Source organism: Rhinolophus sinicus, linkage group LG02, assembly GCF_036562045.2.
Source record: "Rhinolophus sinicus isolate RSC01 linkage group LG02, ASM3656204v1, whole genome shotgun sequence".
Taxonomy (NCBI): Eukaryota; Metazoa; Chordata; class Mammalia; order Chiroptera; family Rhinolophidae; genus Rhinolophus; species Rhinolophus sinicus.
The window spans coordinates 161,068,360-161,091,317 of record NC_133752.1 but is presented as its reverse complement, the minus strand read 5'-3'; the positions used below and the strand labels follow the sequence as shown (position 1 = coordinate 161,091,317).

Below are 22,958 nucleotides of genomic sequence, written 5' to 3'. Positions count from 1 at the left end.
CTCTATACACTAACAACAAAACATATAAAAAAAAGAAATAAAGAAAATGATCCTATGTACAACAGCATCAAAAATAATAAAATACTTAGGAATAAATTTAACAAAGGATGAAAGATCTCTACTGAAAACTATAAGACTTTGATGAAACAAATTGAAAAAGAGACGTAATAGGAAAGATATCCCACGTTCAAAGATCAGAAGAATTTGTATTGGTAAAGCGTCCACATTTCTCAAAGCCATCTATAGACTCAATACAGTTTATATCAAAATTCCAGTGGTATTTTTCACAGAAATAGAAAAAACAATCATAAAATTCATATGGAACTACATGAGACCCCAAATAGCCAAAATAATCCTGAGAAAGAACAAAGATAACATCATCACATTTTCTGATTTCAAAATATATTATAAATCCATAGTAATCAACACAGTATGACACTGGCATAAAAATAAACACACAGATCAATGGGACAGAATCATGGGCCCAGGAAAAAACCTTCATAAATATTAGTCAACTAATATTTGGCAAGGGAGCAGAGTACTCAATGGGGAAAGGAATAGTCTCTTTAATAAATGGTGCTGGGAAAACTGGATAACAACATGCAGAAAAAGTATATTGGACCCCAATTTTATACCACTCACAAATATTAACTTGAAATGGATTAAAGACTTAAACATAAGACCTCAAACTGTATAACTCCTAGAAGAAAACACAGGGGGAAAAGCTCCTTGACATTGGTCTTGGCCAACAAGTTCTTCTTTTTTTTTTTTTTTAAAATGTGAAACCAAAAGCACAAGCAACAAAAGCAAGAATCAGTAAGGGGGACTACAACAAACTAAAATGCTCTGCCCATCAAACTGAAAAAACAATCAACAAAATGAAAAGGCAACCTACGAAATGGGAGAAAATATTTAAAACCATATACCTGTTAAAGGATTAATATCCAAAATATATAAAGAACTCATACAAATCAATAATAAAAAAATGCAATTTACAAATGGGCAGAGAATTTGAATACAGATTTTTCCAGAGAATACACACAGTTGGTCAACAGGTACATGAAAAGTTTCTCAAGTCATTAATCATGAGGGAAATGAAAATCAAAACCACAATGAGCTATTATCTCATACCTATTAGAATGGCTACCATCTAAAGGACAAGAGATAAAAAAGTGTATCAAAGATGTGGAGAACAGGAAACCTTTGTGCACTGTTGGTGGGAATGTAACTTGGTGCAGCCATTATACAAAACAGTATGAACGTTCCTCAAAAACTTAAAAGTAGAACTACCATGTGATTCAGCAACCTGACTTCTAGGTATGAATCCAAAGGAAGTGAGAATAGCATATCAAAGAAATATCTGCACTCCAGTGTTCATTGAAGCATTATTCACACAGTCAATATATGGAAATAATCTATTTTTCTGCCAGAGGATGAATGGATAAAGATGTGGTATATATACAACAAAACATTACTCAGCCATGAGAAAGAAGGGAATTCTGCTGTTTGAGACAACATGGATGGTCTTTGAGGACACGATGCTAAGTGAAAAGTCAGACAGCAAAAGACAAATATTGTATGATATCACTTATATGTGAGATCTGAAAGCTGAACTCACAGAAACAGAGTGTAGAATGATTGTTACCAGGGGTTGGGGGTGGGGAAATAGGGAGATGTTGGTCAAACCTCTAGTCAAAAAAATTAACAAGTTCTGGGAATCTAATATATAACATGGTGACTATAGTTAAAAATGTTATATTATACACTTGAATATTTTAAAAGATAAGCTCTTAAATATTCTCAGCACAAGAAATGGTAATTATGTGAGGTGATGGAGGTGTTATGTAACTTTACTGTGGTGAGCATTTCACAATATCTAAGTGTATTAAATCATTAATTGTGCATCTTGAACTTACACAATGTTACATATGTCAATTATATCTCAATAAAGCTAAAAAAAAACAACCCTTAAGCATTAAAACACAGGATTTGCATTCTTTAAGAAAGACTTTCTGATTTTTAATCAGCCCGCCTTTTTGATACAAATGTATTTAGGACTAAACTAAATTTTTAATATGTCTTCTTATAAAATAAACTGAGCTGATGACACAGTTGATATGCCTATTTAGATTATATGAAGAATGTCACAGAATAAATCCTAAATTGGGGATAAGAAGCTAGATTCCCTAGTCTGTAATGTAAAACAATTAGCATTTATTCTGGGTCTATTTTTTTCCCACATAAAATAAGATTATACTTAAGACCCCCTTCCAGTTTGAAAATGGTCTTATGAGGCAAGTCAGATTTGTTTTCTTTTAAATCTCTCATTCATTCAGTATTAACACAAACCCAATATAGAATATTTTTAGGTAATTACAAACATCCCATGATACAGAAAACGCCTGTCTAATTTATCTTTTATTGCTAGGCCTTTTATCATAAGGTCTACCATATGGTACTCAATAAACAAATGGTATTTCTTAATTATTTAAAAAATTATTCAGTGTCTATTGTGAGCTAGGCATTCTGAGAAAGACAGACGAAAAACAAATTAGAAGGTGATAATAGCTGTAAAGGAAATATTCAGTGAAATGTAGATTATATGGGTAGATATGTGTATGTGTACTCACAGGTACATGTATGTGTATGCAGTTTCAATAACATTTGAGCTGACACGTGAAGGATGAGAAGGAGCCATATTTTTCAAAAACCTGGAGGAACAGCATTTTATGCAGCATTGATATCTGGGCTAAGTCTCCAAGTTGGGCAAATATGTGGCAGGTTGGGAGGTCAGAAGACAATCCATATGGCTGAAACACAGTAAGCAAGAGGAGAGAACCATGCAATCGACTGGAAAAGTCAGCAGGAACGGGACCTATATCACTCTGTTATGACAGAGATCACTTTGTAGGTCAAAGAACTTGACATTTTTAAAAAATCTAAATTCTTTGTGAGCAAAGAACCATAAGATTCTACATCGCATATCTGAAACTCCCATGTCTCTGCATTCTGACATTCTTATTTTCACTTTCCTGGATGAATGAAAAATGACATTAGCAGGTCCATTACCTCTGAGCATACACAGGAGGGTAGAAATCAATTACCAGATAGAAATATTAGAGTCCATTTTATTAAAGCAAGTTTCTGAAGTCACCCTTTTGGTAATTTGTAAAAGAAAGCTAGCCACGTTTCTTCATCAGAGTCTCAACTCCCTATTTTTCTACTGTCATGATGGCTGTAAATTTGGTTGCTCTGCCGTCAAAGTGACTGTTGGATGGAGCTGAAGTAAGCCAATGGAGATCACAATATTTGTGTCACTGCTAACATGAAACTAATTCCCCTCCCTACTTCTTTATTCTCTTGATACAGATTAAGGTCTTCCCTTAATGTTAGATGCTGTCAAATATGACAGTGACAGCAGAGCCATTTGTGAGTTCCTTGACTCAAAGCAGAGAGAAAAACCATCCCTCAAAAGGGGGAGAATGAATACATTAATTCAGAGTACTTTTCCATTTGATTTTTATAACATTTATGTCTTCTAGCAGTTGTAAAAGTGCCCATCTTATATTCTTTACATCTTTCAATCTACAGCCTGGCTCTGTGCCTGAGAGCTTCCTTCCATCCCTCCACCCAACCCAGGAAGCAGGCCAGAAGTAGGACGTGCTCCCTCTGAACTATGACCTCGGGGAAATAGTGTATAAACATCCCAGCTCCTTCACGCCTCACAGGGTATAAATATTCTCAGTGTGTTTTGCGTCACTGCCAGAGTTTTGCTGCAGGATTAAGCTCAGTCCCTCCCTGTGTAGCTGGCTTAATGGTACATCCTAGATTGGCAGCCTTCCCTTCCCTATACTTCCTCTTCATTTTCCCACTGGTGATATTTGTACTTCCTAAACAGGCCATTGCAATTAAGTCCTTGTCATTGGCTCTAGTTCTAGGGAATGCAAACTAAGACATGCAACATATAACAGAATTTGAGTAGTGCTTGGGGTTTCAATGCAATATATTTATATTCAGTGTTAAGAAGTGACCTCCTTCCTTTTCTCCCTGTGTTTTCACAGGGAAGGACTTATATCCAGGTGAATGCCCAGTTTTCTCCCCATAGAGGTGACATCCGTTGGTTCATGTTTCTTGATTGAGTGGGGTGGGGGAACTATCAAGAAGCAGTGAAAAGTAGAGATTCACCCTTCCTTCCCTCTAATCTAGGCCTGTATGAAATGCCAAATCTGGAGAAGTATGTCTGCCCTGAAGACCACAACTTTCCTTTAGGTGGGCTGCTCAAATCCAGACTAGGTATTGAAGGTGGGCTGCAGAGTGTTAGCAACCCTTTTTGGTTGTATATCTAAAGTCACATTCCTCAGATGGCTTAGTGAATATTAAAACTGGAGTTTGCAATCCATTCGTCCATATTCTATCTTTTTCTTAGGTGATTCTGAACTTGTTAGTAATATGCTTGCCCAACGCGAATACATCTATACAGCTCTGTGCCTCTATAAGATAAGATCACTGAAATTAAACTATTGCTTCGTGGTTTGTTTTCCACTGCATATAAAAATAGATTTTCCAAAAGTTCTCATTTTCCTCATGATTATTTTCATCTGTGGTGGAAAAGTAGGTGTGAACACACTGGAGATTAGCAACAGTTTAAAACAATAAAACTCAATAAAAGTCATAAATAGGATATACAATAAAAGTCATACACAGGACACACTAACTTAAAATCCTTATTTCTTCTTCCTCTTTTCCCAAAGCCTTTAATATATCTGAACACATCTTCCCATCTGCAGGCCAGTTTAGTGGTGCTTTCATCTCCTACTTCCATGTTTCCTCTATGTACCCACCTGCTCTTTCGGTTGTCGGCGGCTGCCACCCATTGCCTGCCATCTCAGCAATTCTGGATAAAATAACTCACTCTTCATGCTGTCCTACTGGCCTTTGGATGAGGGGATGTGGCCTGATGCTATGAGGCTCAGGCTAAGATGGCTGTCTGTGGTTTTGAGGGTGGTCTCCCCATCTGTGGAGACTCTGTAGCAGTGACGACTTTCTACCCTCCTCAGCAAAATCATAAATGTCTCACCTGATGGAAATTGTCTCACCTGATGGAAAATCATAATTGTCTTACCTGATGGAAATTCCCTCCAGTCACTGCAAAGCCAGCACAAATCATCTTCTCTGTGATCCCTCCTGGGTGAGCAGAGTAGTAAGTGTGTTCACAGATCTCTCTTTCTAACACAGGCACTTGAATTTGCTGCAAGCGACGTGCCAGGCCACCGCCTAATTAAGAAACAGATTCAGAAAGAGAGTTTAATAATGAAGCAAGAAGTTATGTTAACAATAGATATTTAAGTACAGACTTGCTCTGCACCAACATTTATAGTATTTATAAATCCCTTCGCTCCAACCTAACAAATTCCCAACATTGTAAGGTGGGCTACCAGTGACCGCACATGAAAAAACCAGCGCTGTGAACATTTGATCTCAGAGCACTTATGGGACAAAACTAGGACTCCAGACTTGATCTGACTCTAAATCTTATACTCTTTTTAATGTATTAATCTAATACATAAGTTATTTAATGTATTTAAACACTTCTTTTCAGGGACCATCCCCATCAGTGTTGCTTACCATGATGTCTCAAAATCAAGACTGAGGTTAAAAGAAAGGATTCATCTTTCCTAAGACTGCAACCACCTCTTAGTTGTCTGGTGGTTATGGAGTTGGGGGAGGTTGAAGGTGTTAGGGAATGGGCACATTTAGTCAAGGGCTTTGCAGCCACTCAGTCAATAATTAGTTACTGAATGTTTCCTCTATGCTACGAACACTTCCAGCCCTGGGGACAGACTGGTCAATTAGACAGAGATCTGCCTCCAAGAGGTTCATCCATTCTAACAGGTGAGATGTAGAAAATGATGGTATAAAATAATGTCAAGAATGTTTATGTACAATGAGATGATGAAGTGTGTAGCGCAGAAAGTGATGGAAGGACAGTCCCGCTGCAGCAAAGTGGCCTGAGAAGGGGAGTGACCTTCGCGTTGAGAATGGAATGATGAGGAGGCAGCTGTGAGACTAGAATGAGAGGGTCCCAAGTAGAAGAAAACAAAGTGCAGAGCTTCAGAAAGCAGAACAAGTTTGGTGTTTCAGAGAAAGAAAGAAGGCCATGGTGCCTGAAAGGGACGAAAGGAGGAAATGAAGTCGGAGAGTTAAGTGGATGCGAACGCACATATAGGTTGGTGCAAAAGTAATTGCGGTTTCAACGGTTGAAAATAATTGCAAAACCGCAATTACTTTTCACCAACTTAATAGATACGAAGCCAGGCTCGGAGTTCCAGTTGTCTTCTAGGTATAAGAAAAAGCCATTCAAGGGTTATCAGCTGAGACACGGCTGATTTTAAATCCTAGCTCTGATATTTATTAGTCATGGGATATTAATAAGTTACTTTAAGCTTGGGGCCATAACCTCTTCATTTGCAAAACCGGGAGGATAAAATATCCTCAAATGGTGGTTACGAAATGCAATTTGGCTGCAGGTGGTACAGTAAGTTGTAAGCATGAGCACTCTGTGCAGAGATAAATCCCCTCTCCTTCAAGCTCACGGATTCCAAATAAGTGGCATAGAAACAGAAGGAAAATGTAAAAGAAAATGATCTTGAAAAGAAGTAAAACACAAACATCAACCCATTCAGCTCTTTCAATATTTCACTATGGCAAACGCACAATGTGATACATCGATAATGTATTCTAGAATTGTACACCTGAAAGCTCTATAACTTTACTAACAATTGTCACCCAATAAACTTTAATGAAAAAAAAGAAAGCAAGCATATTTTTAAAACTCCTGGAAAAAAAAAATATATATATATATATATATGTGTGTGTGTGTGTTTCACGATGGCTTTAAAGGCTCTATAACTGAGCCAAAGAGTTAGTATATCACAGCCAGCAGGGGTGCCAGCACACCCCTATCCCCCCAACTCCTGGTCTGTACTGTAATACAATCCAGGAACTAATAAAGGTTTGTACATTTTTAAATGGTTGAAAAAAATCCAAAGAATAATATTTTGTGACACATGAATATTACATGAAATTTAAATTTCATGAAGGAAGTTGTACTGGAACACACCTACACCCATTCTGTTACACGTTGTCTATGGTTGCTTTGTGCTACAATGGCAGAATTGAGAAGTTGTGACAGAGACCATATGGCCTGCAAAGCCTAAAATCTTATTACCTGGCCCTTTACCAATCTAACCTACTTATAATTGGTCACACTAAAAGAAAAATATAAAACAGCCCATTCGCTAATTTGATCACCTATTACAACTAAACTAAACATGGTTTCTATTCAGTTGGTGCAAAAGTAATTGCAGTTTTTGCAATTATTTTTAACCTTTTAAACTGCAATTACTTTTGCACCAATCTAATATCTTTTGGCAGGAAGAAAGGCTAAAATAAACAATACCGCTATCCTTACCATGACAAAATTTTTAAATGAACAACCCGCTGTAGTGTTTTTGCCAAGGTAGAATGTTTACCTTCACGAATGCTTCCCCATCCAGTCACAACACAGATCTCAGAGGAAAACAGAGGGTCTGTGCCGTGTGGGAGACACACTGGCCTCACCACAGAGTTGAACTCCAGAGGAGACCTCAGCTGCATTAGGGCGATGTCAGAGTCGTAGCTCAGGCTATCAAAGTCTTCATGCACCACGATACGCTTTGTCCTTCTCACCTGTACCAGTGGCAAGCAAGAGAATTACAAGATTAAGTCAATGAGTCAAACTACTTCCTTGCATAATAGTCCAAAAACAAAGCTTCAATCGCTGCATTTCCATATGTCAGCAATGAAGATGACTTTGTATTAAATTCCAAAGGGTCATCCGTGTCCATAATTTCCAGCTCACTTTCTGAGGACTGGCAGTCCTGGAGAAACCAGCCTATCTGTACCTGTGCATATGGACCTGAATTTGTAGTTCCTCATTAACTTCACCTAATTCTCCAATGAAAAATGTAATCTCCAATTGTACCTTTAAATAGTGGTATAAATTATAAATGTAAAGGGGCACTAACAGTTGAAGATCTAATTACATAGTTTAGCTAAAGGAATTCTCTGGCATGTGACAACACTTAACGTAGAGGTACAATGACCTTTAAAGACATTTCTCACCTGCTCGCTTGATTCTTTCAGGGTTCTGTCATGATCCCCAGCAACCACAGTCCAGAAGAGTGGATTATTTTTCCTAAGTAAAGAACAAAAGTTGGACATGCAGTGACATCGTTCACCACTTGGCTAACTCCCTCTGGCCCTACCAACATGCACTGCTCAGTCAGCCACATGCCACCCAGTGCCTTGTGTGGCACCTTTGTGTGATCTCCCACCAGAGAGGCATACTGTGCTTCCTGATCTACCTGAGTTCTTACATGTGTATCTTGCCCCCGTCTTTTGGCCATAAAATGACTTTGGAGCCCTTTCCAAATATCACCAAAGGCTATTTGTATGATGAGAAGGAAAAAAGAAAAAAGTACGGCTTATTTTAATCTCACAGTGATATTAAGAATACATGAAACAAAAAGTACATTCAAAATGAGGTAGCTTCTGGTCTATGTTTTACTGTTAAAAGCATCCAAACATTATCTTACAGGAATGTATCTCAAATTGGTTTTGATCAAATCATGATAATTGATGACACTGAGGTTAAAAAGAGATCAGCAATTCGAAATTAGGCAAAACTCATGTATGGTATTAGAAATCAGGACACTGATCACTTTTTTGGGGCGTGATGATTGGAAGAGGCATGAGAGGGGGCTGTTGGGTGTTTGCAATATTTTGTTTCTTAATCTGGGTGCTCATTTTGTGAAAAATTCTTCTAACTATAAGTTTAAAATTTGCACACTTTTGATATACTTCAAAAAGATGTAAAAATAGCTTGAATCAATATTCATTAATTGGCCACATCAAGGTCTCCAGTTGAAAATAATATCTGAGGAAACAGTCCCTTAATTGCTGCAAATATTCTCTCACTTCAATGTAGAGAGTCTTTCATTTTTCAAAAGTGTTTCTTCAGGAAGAATAAAGGTAATGAAATTATTTTTCAATACACATTTTTCAAAGGAGAAGTTTCTTAATACATGTAGGCATCTTCTTTCAAGTCATAACCATGCTCATTTCAATTCCTTGCATGATGAGTCTGATTTATTCATGTGTTTCAATATGCCTTTATTAAGGGAGCTAACTCAGGTAAAGTGCTTGGCAAGTACCTTGCAGATGGTAATGACTCCATAATGGTAGGCATTATCATTGTTATTATCTGCCATGCACTCTAATGGAAGGATTAAACTTTATTTTCAAAGTCACCCTCTAAATTATTACTTGATAGTAAAGACACTTATGTCTTAAAGTCACTCTACTTCTTTATATAGAGGCTAGTGTGCACAAAACAATTAAATGGTAAAAATCATGGCAGAGTTGATAACGTAGAATAATTTCTAGCGATATTTTATGTGTATAGCCATCAAATGTCCTTTAAATTGGTAGAGAACAATGTATAAAAAGCTTACGGCAGAGCAACATACATTTTATGAAGAAACATAGTCTGAGATTTTTCCAATAGTGGGATAATAACTCAAGGTATCACTTGATTAATTTTCCCATCCTTTATTCACACTTGTCCACAATCAAATCTCATTTGTTATGTTTTTAGGGTCTTACCCCCAACCCAACAGTGGAACATGTGTCACTGCTATGGGCAAAGAAATATTCACTACTGAATTACAGAAAAAAAGTGGCTGAAATAGAAAAAATACCTGCTGACCAATGTATAATTGCAAAGTGAGTTTGGTCCCCTAAAGTATGTTTAAAATTCCTTATGAGCACAAAGACCAATGTGGAGTTAGCAAGAGGAGAACACCAGGTTTTCCCAAAGTGTGGAACAACTTTACCAGGGGACTTAATAGAAATACAAATTATCTTTAAGAATATTCTTAAAGAATCAGAAACTCTCCAGGTGATCCTGCTGTATGCTCAAGTATAAGCACTAATATGAAGGGTAACCAGTGTGAGGGAAGCTATGTGGGTGGTGGCACACCGTTGCTGCCAGTTGGCCTTATTGTCTTTGAAGCCCTACCCAACCATGTCAGCCAGCATGGCCCCTGATGACCTTCAGCAAAAATGATGTCTATTTCAGCTCTCAGATTTTGTATAGCTCCCCAACTGGCTCATTCCAATAGCAAATTTCCCTTTTCAAGCGATCTGGATATTCACAAGTTCCCTTCAATGGAGGGTAGAGTCCCAGATGTTTATAGGGTTGATGAAGATAAGGTGGGGAGAAACAAGTCCCTGAAGGAATCAGCTGAAGAGTTCTCACAAAGGCAGGAATGGGTGGAACATACCACTTTTGTTATACCAGCATATCAAACACTTCTGGTGTTAAGATCTATACACTTCAAGGAACAGCTTCAAAAAGACATTTCTCTGGTCAAATAAGCTAGGCAACTATGATGAGTTAAAGAAAGAATGAAGCACACAAACATTTTTCATATCAGTATAAATATAAGGCACAATGTTATGTGCAAAAAGTTATGAAATAATAGATGTGATACATACAAATACTATTAAATATATGCATGTGCATAAATATTAATGGAAAATCAGATCATTAAAACAATCTTAATATTAATTATTTAACATAGAAGAAGGACGGATTAGTGAAATGGATAGGGTAGTTTAGACTTGATACCTGGTAACTTTCTTTACTTGATAACTTTCTTTAACTGTCTTTTTTCACAATAATAATTTTTTAAGAAAGAAATCAAGAACAGTCACTAACAGAATGGCATACAAATTATTTTTGTGGTTAACCGGAATAGTTCACAAACATTTACAGTGATTGTGTTTATTAATCTCAACTGACTCACCAAGTTGAATATTCACCTTGGGAATAATAGTTTTGCTATGGTCTACATCTTGCTGTAAGGTGTCATGATCCATCATATACATTCAAGAAAAGACTATACTATTTGACAAGTGAGTCTGTCAAAGTTTCTTCTGTCCCTCTGGCATCAAGGCTAATATTTGTCTTTTCTAATACATCAATTTTCACTAATTAAACACTACTATTAAGGCTTCTTTTCCATAATACATAAAAATGCACTTTGATAAAATTCTTATAAAATAGGCTTCTCCAAGGGGAGGGTGGAGGCCTAGAATGTAGTACTGGATTGAGTTGGAAACATCTATGTGAACGCATGTTTAGCTCATCAATTAGTATGTATTCCTATATTTTCTAGTTCTGCCAGTTGAGAGAGCCTAGAAGTTTACTGGACTAAAATCCTAGTTGCAACTAGTATACCCAGTGTCCAGATCTTGATTTCTCATACTATTCTCCAACAAAATAAATCAGGGTTCATTGGGGAAATGGCTGATTCTGGGACTGAGGAGGGAATATATTAGTATAAGTTGAGCCTGGAATGTCTTGTAGTGTCACACAAATGATGGGGGGAATGTCAAACAGACAAGAAACAGCCCTGAAAAAGCTCACAATGGTGAAACCTAAAATAATTTGAGCAACAATACATAGCATTATATAATAAATATTCCTAAGTCCATACTGACATAAAGAAATAATTTAATAAATAAGCAAATTGAGGAGAAAAGACAAATCTCCCATACAGGAGAATTTCAAAGAATTGACATAGATACTCCCCACTCAAGAAGGCAGAGCTTCACATTCAACACCTTGACTGTGGGCTCCCCTTAGTGACTTACTTCCAAAGAGTTAAGAATGGAAAAAGGGAAAATGTAACTTTCCAGTGGAGAAACCTAGCAAATGCTACCTTGGCCAGTAATCAAGGTTAACATCATCAGTGATAAGTTATGTTGATAACATGTATCTTTGATATGATGTGATAAGAATGGAATGTTGCCTCTGTGGTCTTCTTCCTCCAAATCCATAATCCCAGTATAACCATGAGGAAAATATCAGACCAAATCAAATTGAGGGTCACTCTACAAAATACCAGATGAGTATTCCTCAAAACTGTCAAGGTTATCAAAAACAAGGAAAGTCTGTGAAACTTAAAGCTAAAAGGAGCTTAAGGAGGCAAGACAACGGAATGTAATATGGTATCCTGAAAGGCTGTGGGAACAGTGTCTACAAAGACCTTGAGCCAGGAACAAGCTCAGCATGTCTGGGGAACAGGACTGGCCCACTGTGAGCAGGCAGTGGAGCGGTCAAGATTGGTCAGAGATGGGGAGTGGTTCTTGACCTTGACTGTACATTGGAATCATCTGGGGAATATTTAAAACTACAGTGTCCAGAACCTACCCACAAGTGATGGACTTAACTACTTAGGAGTGAAAATGAATTAATTATAGTTATATACATCCCATGGCTTAATCTACAGAACATGTTGTGAGGATGAAAGCAAATCAGAAGAATTTAAACTATAATTATTTTATGTTAATCTCAAAACCAAGACAACCCAAAACAATATACTGGTTTTAAGGATTTATAGATATTAAAACCAAATTTTTTTTAGAAAGCAAAGGAATTATGAATGCAAAATTCAGCATAGTGTTTACTTCTTGGGAGGGGCACAAAGGGGTCTTGAAAAGTAAGTAAAAAGATCCTTCCTAAACTGGTGGTAGGAGCACAAATGTATAGTCACTGTTCTTTAAATTACATATATGTTATATACATTCTTTCATATTGTGACATCATCCACAATTGAAAAAATGACAATCCACAATTGGAACAGGTAACCAAAATATTTTAGTTCCCTAGGTCCAGTGGTCAAGGTGGTGGATTAACTATTGTGCTCTCTACCATTGTGAACTATATTTTAAAAGGAACAACAATAAACCAGTCCAGAGGAAGGTACATTGTATGGGGAGGCATCTGGAATTACTGACAAACAATAGAACAATGAACCTTTATCTTAAAGATTAAATTAAGAGACAACGTCAGAGGCATCTTCAAGAATAGGAAGTACTGTTACGTGAAAGAAGAAACAGACTTACTTCTTTTATGGAACGACAGTTAATTTTGACCAATAACTTTCTGCTACAGATAAACATACTTGGGCCCAATATAATCATCAGATTCCCACAAAGGGGAGGAGTAATTTCAGGACTTGAATAACTTTCCTTACTGACACTTTTAAATAGAAGCTAAATGGCTATGTAGATGAAACACTGAAAGGAATGAATGTGGATGGTTTTAGAAGTTATACAATGATATTATGTCCTAGTTATGGTCTATAAACACATTAGTAAAATACCATCAGTTTCACTCACGCTTGCACACAATGGGCTGCAGTCACAATCCAGTTTGTGTTGATGATGGCACCTCCACACTGGTGATGGCCTAGAAACCTCAAACCCACTTGCCATGGCCAACAGTGGGGGCAGGCTTCTTCCCCTCCTGCAATTCTTCTGGAAAGCCACTGGGGACTAAACGGAGGGATGCCACAGACACCTACAGTAAAGAAGATGAAACTAATGACTTATTCAACTGAAATAATTCAGAACACACTTCTCCCCTAATGGCTTGCCATAGTGGACAATCGTAACTCCCAAACATCAGATGAGCTTTATAAAGATATAACTTCCCAAGACCCACCTCTGGGGAATCTGATTTTAAAGATTGCTCGGGTGACCCTGCTAAGCAATTATATTGGAATTTATATTATATGGAACTTATATTCTAGTAGGAAAATTTTGTTAGCAGAGCATAAAAGGTTGTTCATTATATGTCCTTGTTTCATTTCTTTCTCACTGCATGAATCTATTCACAAATCCTCAAACATGCCGAATTCGCTCAGACATTCAAATGCTATTCTCTTGTCTGGAATACTGCTGGGACTCAGCTCAGGTCTATCTTCTCCATGGAGCCTCCTCTGGCTCCCAAAAGGCAGGTTTTTTTTGCCTCTTCAAGCTCCCTGTACAATTTTCTATAATATTAGACCCCATCAACCAGAGCGTATTTAGTAAATGCACACAGAACAATGAAAGATCATGATATTTAACAAAATACTGCAGAGTATAAATAAAAGTTGCCAGTTTGTGTTAAAAGACAAAAACAAAACACTTTTCCCCCTCCCCCCAAAAATGCATGATCATATTAAATACAGAGTCTAGGAAGATATTTTAAACATTACATTTGCCCAGGAATAGATGAGGATAAAGGATTGCCCTCTGTTCCCCCTTTCTTTGTATCATAAAGCTTATTTCTTTTCTCTCTACTTGTTGGTTTATATGCAAACCCAAACAGGATTCTGAAAGTTTCACGGTCCTAATCATAAAACTAATTCTTCTTCACTGTGGAGTTATATCAGTGTAAAATGAGACTTTCAAAACAGACACCTAGTTAAAGAAGAAAGGAGATTAAATAGATAGTAAACACATGGCCATCAACTCACCATAGGGAACAGCTTTTGAAGAAGATACAGGATTGGTTTTGGGAGGTGATGTTGATCCAATTTTGTTTAAAGAGTCTATGAATAAAAATTTTCATTAAAGATAATTTAGAGTAGCTTACACTAGCTGACCCTACTTGCTTAATCTGGTCAATTAGAAAACCACTCAAAGGTTGATCTCACTAACTCGACCTTTCAAATGCTAAATGCCAGATCCCATGGATATGATCTGTTGTATATCTCTTAATATCCCTGTTGTATCTGACTCCTTCAAGCATTGCTTACTTCCTTGGCTCCATGAAATTATTCTCTTAGTTTTCTTGATGTATCTAAGGATAACTTGTCTCAATCTGTCTTTTTTTCAGGATCCTATTCTTCAGCCTGAAAGATATTCCACAAGGTATTGTTTATAAACCTATTTTTATTCATTTACATATATATCACTGCCAAATTTTTCTCCTCAATCTAAATCTCTTTCTTTCCTGAATTCTAAGATCTAGCACTGCTAGATATCTCCATCTAGATCTCCCACAAGTTGATTAAAAAAAAAAGCCACATGTCTCAGGTGAAACCAGTTGATTTTAACAGTCAACATGGTGTCATTATGTTTCTCTGTGTCATTTAGTAGCTCCACCATCCATCTAGCCACACAAGCTAGAATTCTGAAAATCATGCTAGAACATTTCTCCTTCATATACCCCTCCCCCCAACATATCTAATGAAGCAATGTATCTAGAATAAATTCTTAAATACAATGACCTCCTCACCACTCTCCTTGCATGTAAGTTCACCCCTATCCTCCCTATCCATCTTCCACATTCCCACCAAGGATGGAATTCTGGCTCTCTAATTCTCTGCCAGCTCTGCATCTTCGGGAAACGTACCTCTCTAAACCTCTGTTCTTCACCTGTGAAAAGTGGAGTTGTGTACAAATCACTTAGGTTTTTAAGGAGGATTAAATGTGATAATACATGTCAAGTTCTTAGTCTATACCTGGTACAGAGCAAGTAATCAATAAATGCTAGCTAGGCATCCTGTCACTCTGATATTTAAAATGTAATGCCCGACGTTTGTTTTCATCTAACTCTTGCCTTTTCCATCATCCCCCCAAAAGTCAAACGATGTTGAATTATATGTAGTTTTTGTACATCATCCATTCTCTTTTCACATTGGGGTCTTGGTAGATGATGTTCTCTTTGACTGAGTAAAGCCGACTTTATCTTCTAGAATGCCTAGAAAACTATTCGTCTTTCAAAACCTTCAAACATCCCAAAACAGAGGCAGTCAATCTCATTTCTGAATCACATTCTCTAATCTGGATTATCTACTTTTAACATAAGGTGCTCAGAATATTTTTTGATCATCTAGATGTAGTTTCTTGGCTTCATCTGAGGTGCTTGTGAAAGCACAGATTCCTGGGCCCCATTCCATATCTACAGAATCTAAATCTTTCGGTGTAGGCCCAGGAATTTGAATTTTTATTTTGCCACTGAGGTGATTCAAGCACCCTACATTTAGGTAAACATGGCTAAATTATCTTCTCCAGAACTGTTTTCATACGCAAAAATCACTATTGCACAAGTGTTTATGCTGACCTGAGGGCAGAAAGGTAAATCTAGCCTTGAAGCCTCGCAAGTTATTTTCACCATCAGTTTTAAAATGAATCACCATCATGTTATCAGGACTGAATATTGGAGCAGGATTAAAGATTCCACAAAGTTTAGCTGCAAAAGTTTTAGGAAAGTTTGATTTATGGTTATAAAAATGTTTAAAAATAAGAAAACAGAGGTAAAACATCATCCGATTAATTATTTTCCAGCAACTTTGTTTTTCTTTACCTTTGGTTTGTAGTCACACCCTTTTACTTCATATGGGAAGGAAACACTATTTTCAAGATAATAATTTATAAGTTTTCACAGGAAAAAAAACAATGTATAGGGTAAAGACATCTGATTTTTAGTATGAAAAGAAACCTCAATGGCTTGTTAATTTGGAGACAACGAGAAGAGGCAAGTTACAGAAAATATCCCAAAGTTGGTATTCCTTCCAAACAGAATGTGGTTACACCATATGTGAATAGGGACCCCTGAAATCTGCTTGGCCTAACCCCCTCTCTATACAGGTCCAGTTCTGCTGGATCCAGGGACTGTGCTTCCACTCACCTGCCCTAAACATCCAAATAAACATTCTGAACCTACCTACATTTCTGGTCTCCAACCCACACTAACCCCTAGCTAAGGGACAGATAGTACTAGGTGTTAAAAGTGGCTATATGGCTAGAAGGGAAAATTTTTTATACTTAGTAAATTGATAGGTCCAAATTTGAAAGGATATTTGAAGATTCAGTTCAAAATATTAATTTTTAAGACTCAATTAGAAATTATAGCTTTTGATTACCCTTTTTGCTCATTACTTTTCTTGGGCATAAAAATAAAAAGATCAGCAATGGATTAACACAGAAAAGGGATTAATACGGAAAAGAAGGAAGTTTAAAAATGTACTTTAAATAACTGCCAAAAATGTACTTATTGTTACCATTTTCCTTTTTCCCTGGGATTTCCTTTTCACCTTTCAAATATTCTGAAAAATTCTTCAAATTTTGCATGTTTCTACTAAAAACTTTACTGGCAGGGTAAAATCAGGGTAAGTGGCAGAGTGAATCCTCTGTTGGCTGATGGGTTTTAAAGCTAAAGTTTTATGGCATCGTGAGTTTCCAATATAAGAAATTCATATTCCCACTTTACCTCTGGGAACCCAAGGAACCCAGCCAATGCCGCAAATACTCCAGTTAGTCTCACGCTTTTCAGATTAAGTTTAAAGAACAGAATGTGACCCACCTAATTCATGTGCCTCTTCGGAGTCACCATAAATCACAACAGCGTCATAAATACAGTTTTGGTTAAATTCCGTAGTGAAGTCCTCAAATGCCAGCTGTACAATTATAAACATGAAACCGGAGGAGTGGTGAAGGAAGAGATAAACTTTAAAAGTTTCCCTCTACAAATTAAAAGGCTCTCAGTAACTCCCTCATATTCCATTGGCAGAAGTTTAAATAATTGCAGTCTCTTTGGGGGCCATTTGGCAACTGACTATGAGGTTTAAAGGCATAAACCCTTTAACCCAGAAGCAAGTCCACTTCTGGTCATTCTATTCATCCACGTGTGTCCAAAAGCAGTGGTACCAGCATTGCGGGTATGGGCAGACTGGAAACTAACCAACTGTCTGTTAATCGGAAATTGGTTTAAGAAATTATGGGACATCACACAATATAGTTTTATGTAGCTGTTAAAAAGAGTTCTGTGCACTCATCTGGAAAAATCTTTGAGATATTATTAAGTAGGAAATGCATTGCTATGCAATATAAATGCATACGCGTGCATTTTTGTGAATGCTCAGAATATCTCTCGAGGGATGATCTAGAAAGTTATCAGTGTTGGTCACCAGGAAGTAGGATGGGAGTTGGATGAGAACGAAGCACACTTTTCATTGTGTTCTCTTTTAAATTGCTGAACCTTTTCAAAACCACATTCATAGATCCCCTTTAAGGTTAAAAAAAGAAGGCAAATAGAATTCCCAGTCATGATGGCAATTTCACAGTCCAGGTGAAGTAAGTTCTGCTTAACTAACACAGCTAAGTTCTCAATGAAGTAAAGAGCTTCCTTTGTTGCTTACCTTTATAATGTGTTTCTCTGGAGCATGAATGAACCAACGACACCTTACATTCCTGGGATACAAGTCAGGGTAACTGGCAGAGTGAATCGTCCCTTCTTCCACTAACACAGCCACACTCCCACAACCTGAACCTATGGAAGTGTTGGGGAAATCCCAAGTGAATGGCCAAAGGCATTCTCCCTTCTTCACTCCCAAATCAAAGAAAAACAGCATGGAATTAATATATCTGAACTACCTGCTTCTGAATTCTTCTGTACAGCAGTAAAGGTAAGGTCAAAGCCGCTGCCACTATTTTCTGTATCAGAAACAAATGTAACTGTCGCCTCATTGGTGTTTGTCAGCAATGGTGAGGGCAATATATCTCCACAGAATTTACCTTAAAAGAAAAAGAAATTGGAATAATATTACTAAAAAATTATGGAAGTAAACATATATATGTTTGTTTTCCTAATATTATCTTCCATGAATTCTGTTCTAAACACCCCAAACTATTCAGTGGTCCCTTTAATCATTCCACACTTTCTGCTTCCATGATTTTATATTCCATTCACTTTCTCATACCTAATCTCCCGTATCCAAATTCTACTCATCCTTCAAGGCCTAACTCAATGTCCAGTTGTCCCATAAACCTTCCCAGATACCCAACAGAAATTAGAGCTACCTTTTCTGAATTGCCACGGCACATTTTCTATCCTACATCATTTCCTACTTTGTGGTACATCTTTCGTTACCTCAGCAAACTGCAAATTCATTAGAGGACAGACTGCTTTTACTCTATATGTGTCCAGGACCTGATATGATTTCTGGTACACAGTTGATTTTTAACAAATGATTGGTTGAAGGAATGATCATTGGGTAAATAGCAGGCCTGAAGCATGAAATCATTTAGTCAATAAGTAATATAACCCTTAGCATAATATTTTGTCTATAACATCCGGTCGAACATTTGTGAAGAGAGATTTGTCCTAACCACTGACCTGTAGAGACCTAGAGACCAAGGTCTATACCAGCTCTAGAGATATTCTATCATGCTTAACACATAATATTTCAAATAAATACATATATCAGTATGCGTATATGGCTTATGAGGTAGTCAATAAAAGAAATTTAATGACATGAAATAATTGTGTCATGAGAAGAAAAAATATAATACAAAGTATAGTAAAGTTCAATACAGTTAGTACGAATAAATAAGTATACTACATCAAAACGTTAACAGTGACTATAGGTGGTAGCGTTATGATTGGTTTACATTTTCTTGCATTCGTTCATCTGTCTTTACCAAATTTGGCTAACAGGTACCTGCTTTTGTGGAAAAAATAAAAAATAAAATAAACATTGCTTTGAAAAGAAATTTTCTGACAATTGCGACATCAATTTTGTTCAATACTGTTAATTAAACTTGAGAAAGGAATAGAGAAAACTCAGTCAACATGCTGGTCATTGGTTCCACTCTTACTGCACACAACCCCTCCCCTTCAAGAAGGGCACAGTATATAAGATTAAATAATTGTCCTGTGTGCAGAAACCTAATTTCAGGTCCTCCTTGGTCTCTTGGGAACTATGGAATGCCCAATGAAAATAAATGTAACATACTTACTAACAAGCACTCCATTGCTTGGTTGCAAAGATACATAGTCATGATCACATCCAACTTGATTTTCTATGTCTAAGCTTGTAAATTTCACCAGGATAATTTTATCTTCTGGTACCATTATTTTCCAAATACATAAGCTAGGCAGGGGAAGGTGGACAATGTATAATAAATGGCAGAGTCAAATGTGACATGTAAGATCTATTATCTAGGCTTTAGCTCATAACTCACCAATAATATAATATTCTACAGGATAGAAGATAAAAAGCAGTGGAAATCCTGTATGTGAGAGTAAGTTGTTTATGCTTGGATTTCTGACATCTAATCAATAGAAATTAATTAGAGAATGGCCAGAAACCACCTTTACATTTTCATTTAGTTATAAAATGCTAGAATTATGATCTATATTGAGAAAAAAACGAAGATTCATCTCTCTGTTCTAAGTCTAATTGAAAATTCATAATGTTCATCCAGAAGTTGAATTATGAATTATGAATTACGGACTGATCATGCAGCGTATGTGAACCCTAACCAGCCACATCCTCCAAGGTCATCCTAACTCACAGTCCCTGCGGTTGCAATGTCATCCCTCCTGCTCCCAGGAAGGTCAGCGGGGTGACCTTTCACTAACATCTTTAGACGCGTGTCTAAACATTTTGAAGGTAGTCTTACATAACTTCACGCGTAATCCTTTACACCTTTATTTTCCTACATGAACCCATATTATTATTCAAGTACAGAAACCCCAGTGGGCCATAAATCGTAAGCGTCTTCCGTGTCTCACATTCCTCTAAGTGCAGAGCAATCTCCTCTGGAATCTAACTGTCAGAATGAACTTCTTTCTAAAACTCTGTCATAATCATCAACTACCTTAGTCCTGTGAACTGCCCTCTGCCCTCTCAGCAATAAATGTTCAGGGCTGTAGCCATTATCCAACTCTTTTATGCCCAGTTTCCAAAAACCAAGCGCAATGATTCGTCTTACTACTATACATCTCCTCCTTAAGCAGAAACTGTCTAACATATCCTTGCTTTATTCTTTTTCTGTTCAAGTCCATCATCCTGAACATAGATGTAAAAAATAGGCTGACTAAAATATTATTAAAATCACTTTTAAGCACTTCAATTTAAAAAGCAATAAGCTACCTAAAATATTATAAAGCTCAGTTTTTCAAGCACTCCAACTAAAAAAGCACCCTGCATCTATCATCCTTCCCAAGATTCATTACGCCCCTCCGAAGCAGACAAGAGAGAAATTGCTCCCCTTCTCCAAATGGGAAAACTGGCATTGATATTAAAGGACTCATCACATCTCATATAATAGGAAATACAGTGTAGGCTTTATGATTTCAAAGGCCAGTACTTTCTTCTGTTCTCATCAAATTATTTTCTGCCTCAAAATCTCTAACTCAGAGATGGAAAACAGATTGCAAATTATATGCCAACTTTGATGTATTGTTATTGATTACCATATTAAAAAGGATTCTGAGGTCTAGTCAAGTTAAGTGACAGAGAGGAGGCAAAATTAATTATTGATTTATTCATTCAAATTTCTACTGAGTATTAATTGTATGCCAGGTACCCTTCCAGGCTCTGAGAAATACAGTGTTTCCCATGGGCATGAAATGAAGAGACCTCCTGAGTGCCCTGTGTCTGCCATCTCTGACAGTCTAGCTACCACCTGCCAGAATAAAGATGGACTTGGAGGGACTCTATGACTCCCTGCTCCTCTTCACATTATCTTTCTCCCTTACCATTAGCGAACTGACTCTACTAGGAATTTATAAAACCCTTACCCCATTCAGGGCTGCTTTAGTGTGCTGGAGAAGTCACTAAGGCTGCAGAGTGGCTCCACGTCTTATTACATTTCTAAAGCACATGTTTTTGCACATTCGAACATTCTAAAATCAGAAGGCTCGGACATTGTAACTTTACAATTATGCTAGACTTGACTTGGAAGAGTTTTTCCAGAATGGACTGGTGTTAGCTTCAACCAGTCACCTGGGGGACACTCTCAACTGCATACTATATTTTTCTGCTTGAGGTAATTTGGACTATCCTGGTGAAAAGGATTTAGACTGTAGACCTACATGAGTGTTAGCATGTCATTCAAATTCTCCGGTAAGATTTTTCTACTGCCTACGTCCAGTGCCAAAGTTGAGGTATGTAACTTCCCATGTGGGTGAGTTTATGCCTCTATTAGCCTAACACAGAAGGCCTACAGTGTCCCAGCTTTATATGGAGATCTCCCAAGCTTGCGCATTTTGTTTTCTTTATTGGTGGTACATAAAAAGATACGTTTTACCAGAAGTTTGTTTTAGAGTTGTTGAAATAGAACACAAATTCATGCTAATACTAAAGAGGTTGTGATGTTGCTGAAAGTTGCCTTATTCTCTCTAGTTGATGTCTTACTTTAGTCCCTACAAGCTATTTAACGTCTTATAAATTTACTCTCCACTTTATCCCCTAAACTTGAAGCAATTAAAACTGTACAGTTACTAAGATGACATCAAGTTTAAATTTCTTCCACTTTCCTACAGATTACCTTAACATTTTTGTTGTTTTCCCAGAAAATAAATTCTTTCTTTCCAAAGCTAAACATTCTCATTTGGTATGCATGCTCTCATGAAAATTTCTTCATCATACATATGTATTTCTGTTGATTTATCACTCTTATTTTCTCTTTGCACATAAGGACAGCTAAACCTACTCTTCCAAAAAAACAAAAACACAAACAAACCAACAACAAAAGAAATCCCTGCTTTTTTTGACCCTATTGTCCTGTTACCCAAAAGCTACCATTCCATTTTCCTCTTTATCGTCACTGCTTAACTATTTTCCTCATTTCAAACAATGGCAGCTCCATCCTTCCCGTAAGTAAAAAACCCTCAAGTCAATCATAAGGCCCTCTCTCTCTTAAAATTCAAACTTTCAACTCATTAGCAAATCCTGTGGCTTCTCACCACCAACCTGGTCAAAGCCAGCATCATCCTTACCTGGATTATTGTAGTAGCTGGTCTCTCAGTTCTTGGTCTTATCTGTCTACATTCTAGTTTCAATACAACAGCCAAAGTGATCCTTTAAAATGTATCAGGTCATGTTCCTCCTCTGCTCAAAATCCTCCAATGGCTGCCACCACTAATTACAACCATTTCTCCCCTCTGGCATTTAGCTCATGCTCTCTGATCTTGCTGTTCCCCAAATATACCAAGAGTTTTCCTGCCTCGTACATGCCATTCCTTCTGCCAAGAATGTTCCTTCCCAAGAGGCTCATATAATTCC

At 37.1% G+C, this 22,958-nt stretch overlaps 1 protein-coding gene across 1 annotated transcript in view; it reads right to left on the bottom strand.

Annotated features, from left to right (window-relative positions):
- Positions 1-22,958, bottom strand: part of OVCH1 (ovochymase 1) — a 66,637-nt gene that overhangs the window by 33,134 nt on the left and 10,545 nt on the right. The window contains exons 10-19 of the mRNA XM_074324902.1: positions 19,684-19,817; positions 18,319-18,459; positions 18,084-18,214; positions 17,249-17,342; positions 16,007-16,135; positions 14,415-14,489; positions 13,291-13,471; positions 8,164-8,236; positions 7,533-7,728; positions 5,123-5,274 (exon numbers count right to left, since the gene is read on the bottom strand). Coding sequence (XP_074181003.1) covers positions 5,123-5,274; positions 7,533-7,728; positions 8,164-8,236; positions 13,291-13,471; positions 14,415-14,489; positions 16,007-16,135; positions 17,249-17,342; positions 18,084-18,214; positions 18,319-18,459; positions 19,684-19,817 — 1,306 coding nt within the window. The remainder of the gene's footprint in view (positions 1-5,122; positions 5,275-7,532; positions 7,729-8,163; positions 8,237-13,290; positions 13,472-14,414; positions 14,490-16,006; positions 16,136-17,248; positions 17,343-18,083; positions 18,215-18,318; positions 18,460-19,683; positions 19,818-22,958) is intronic.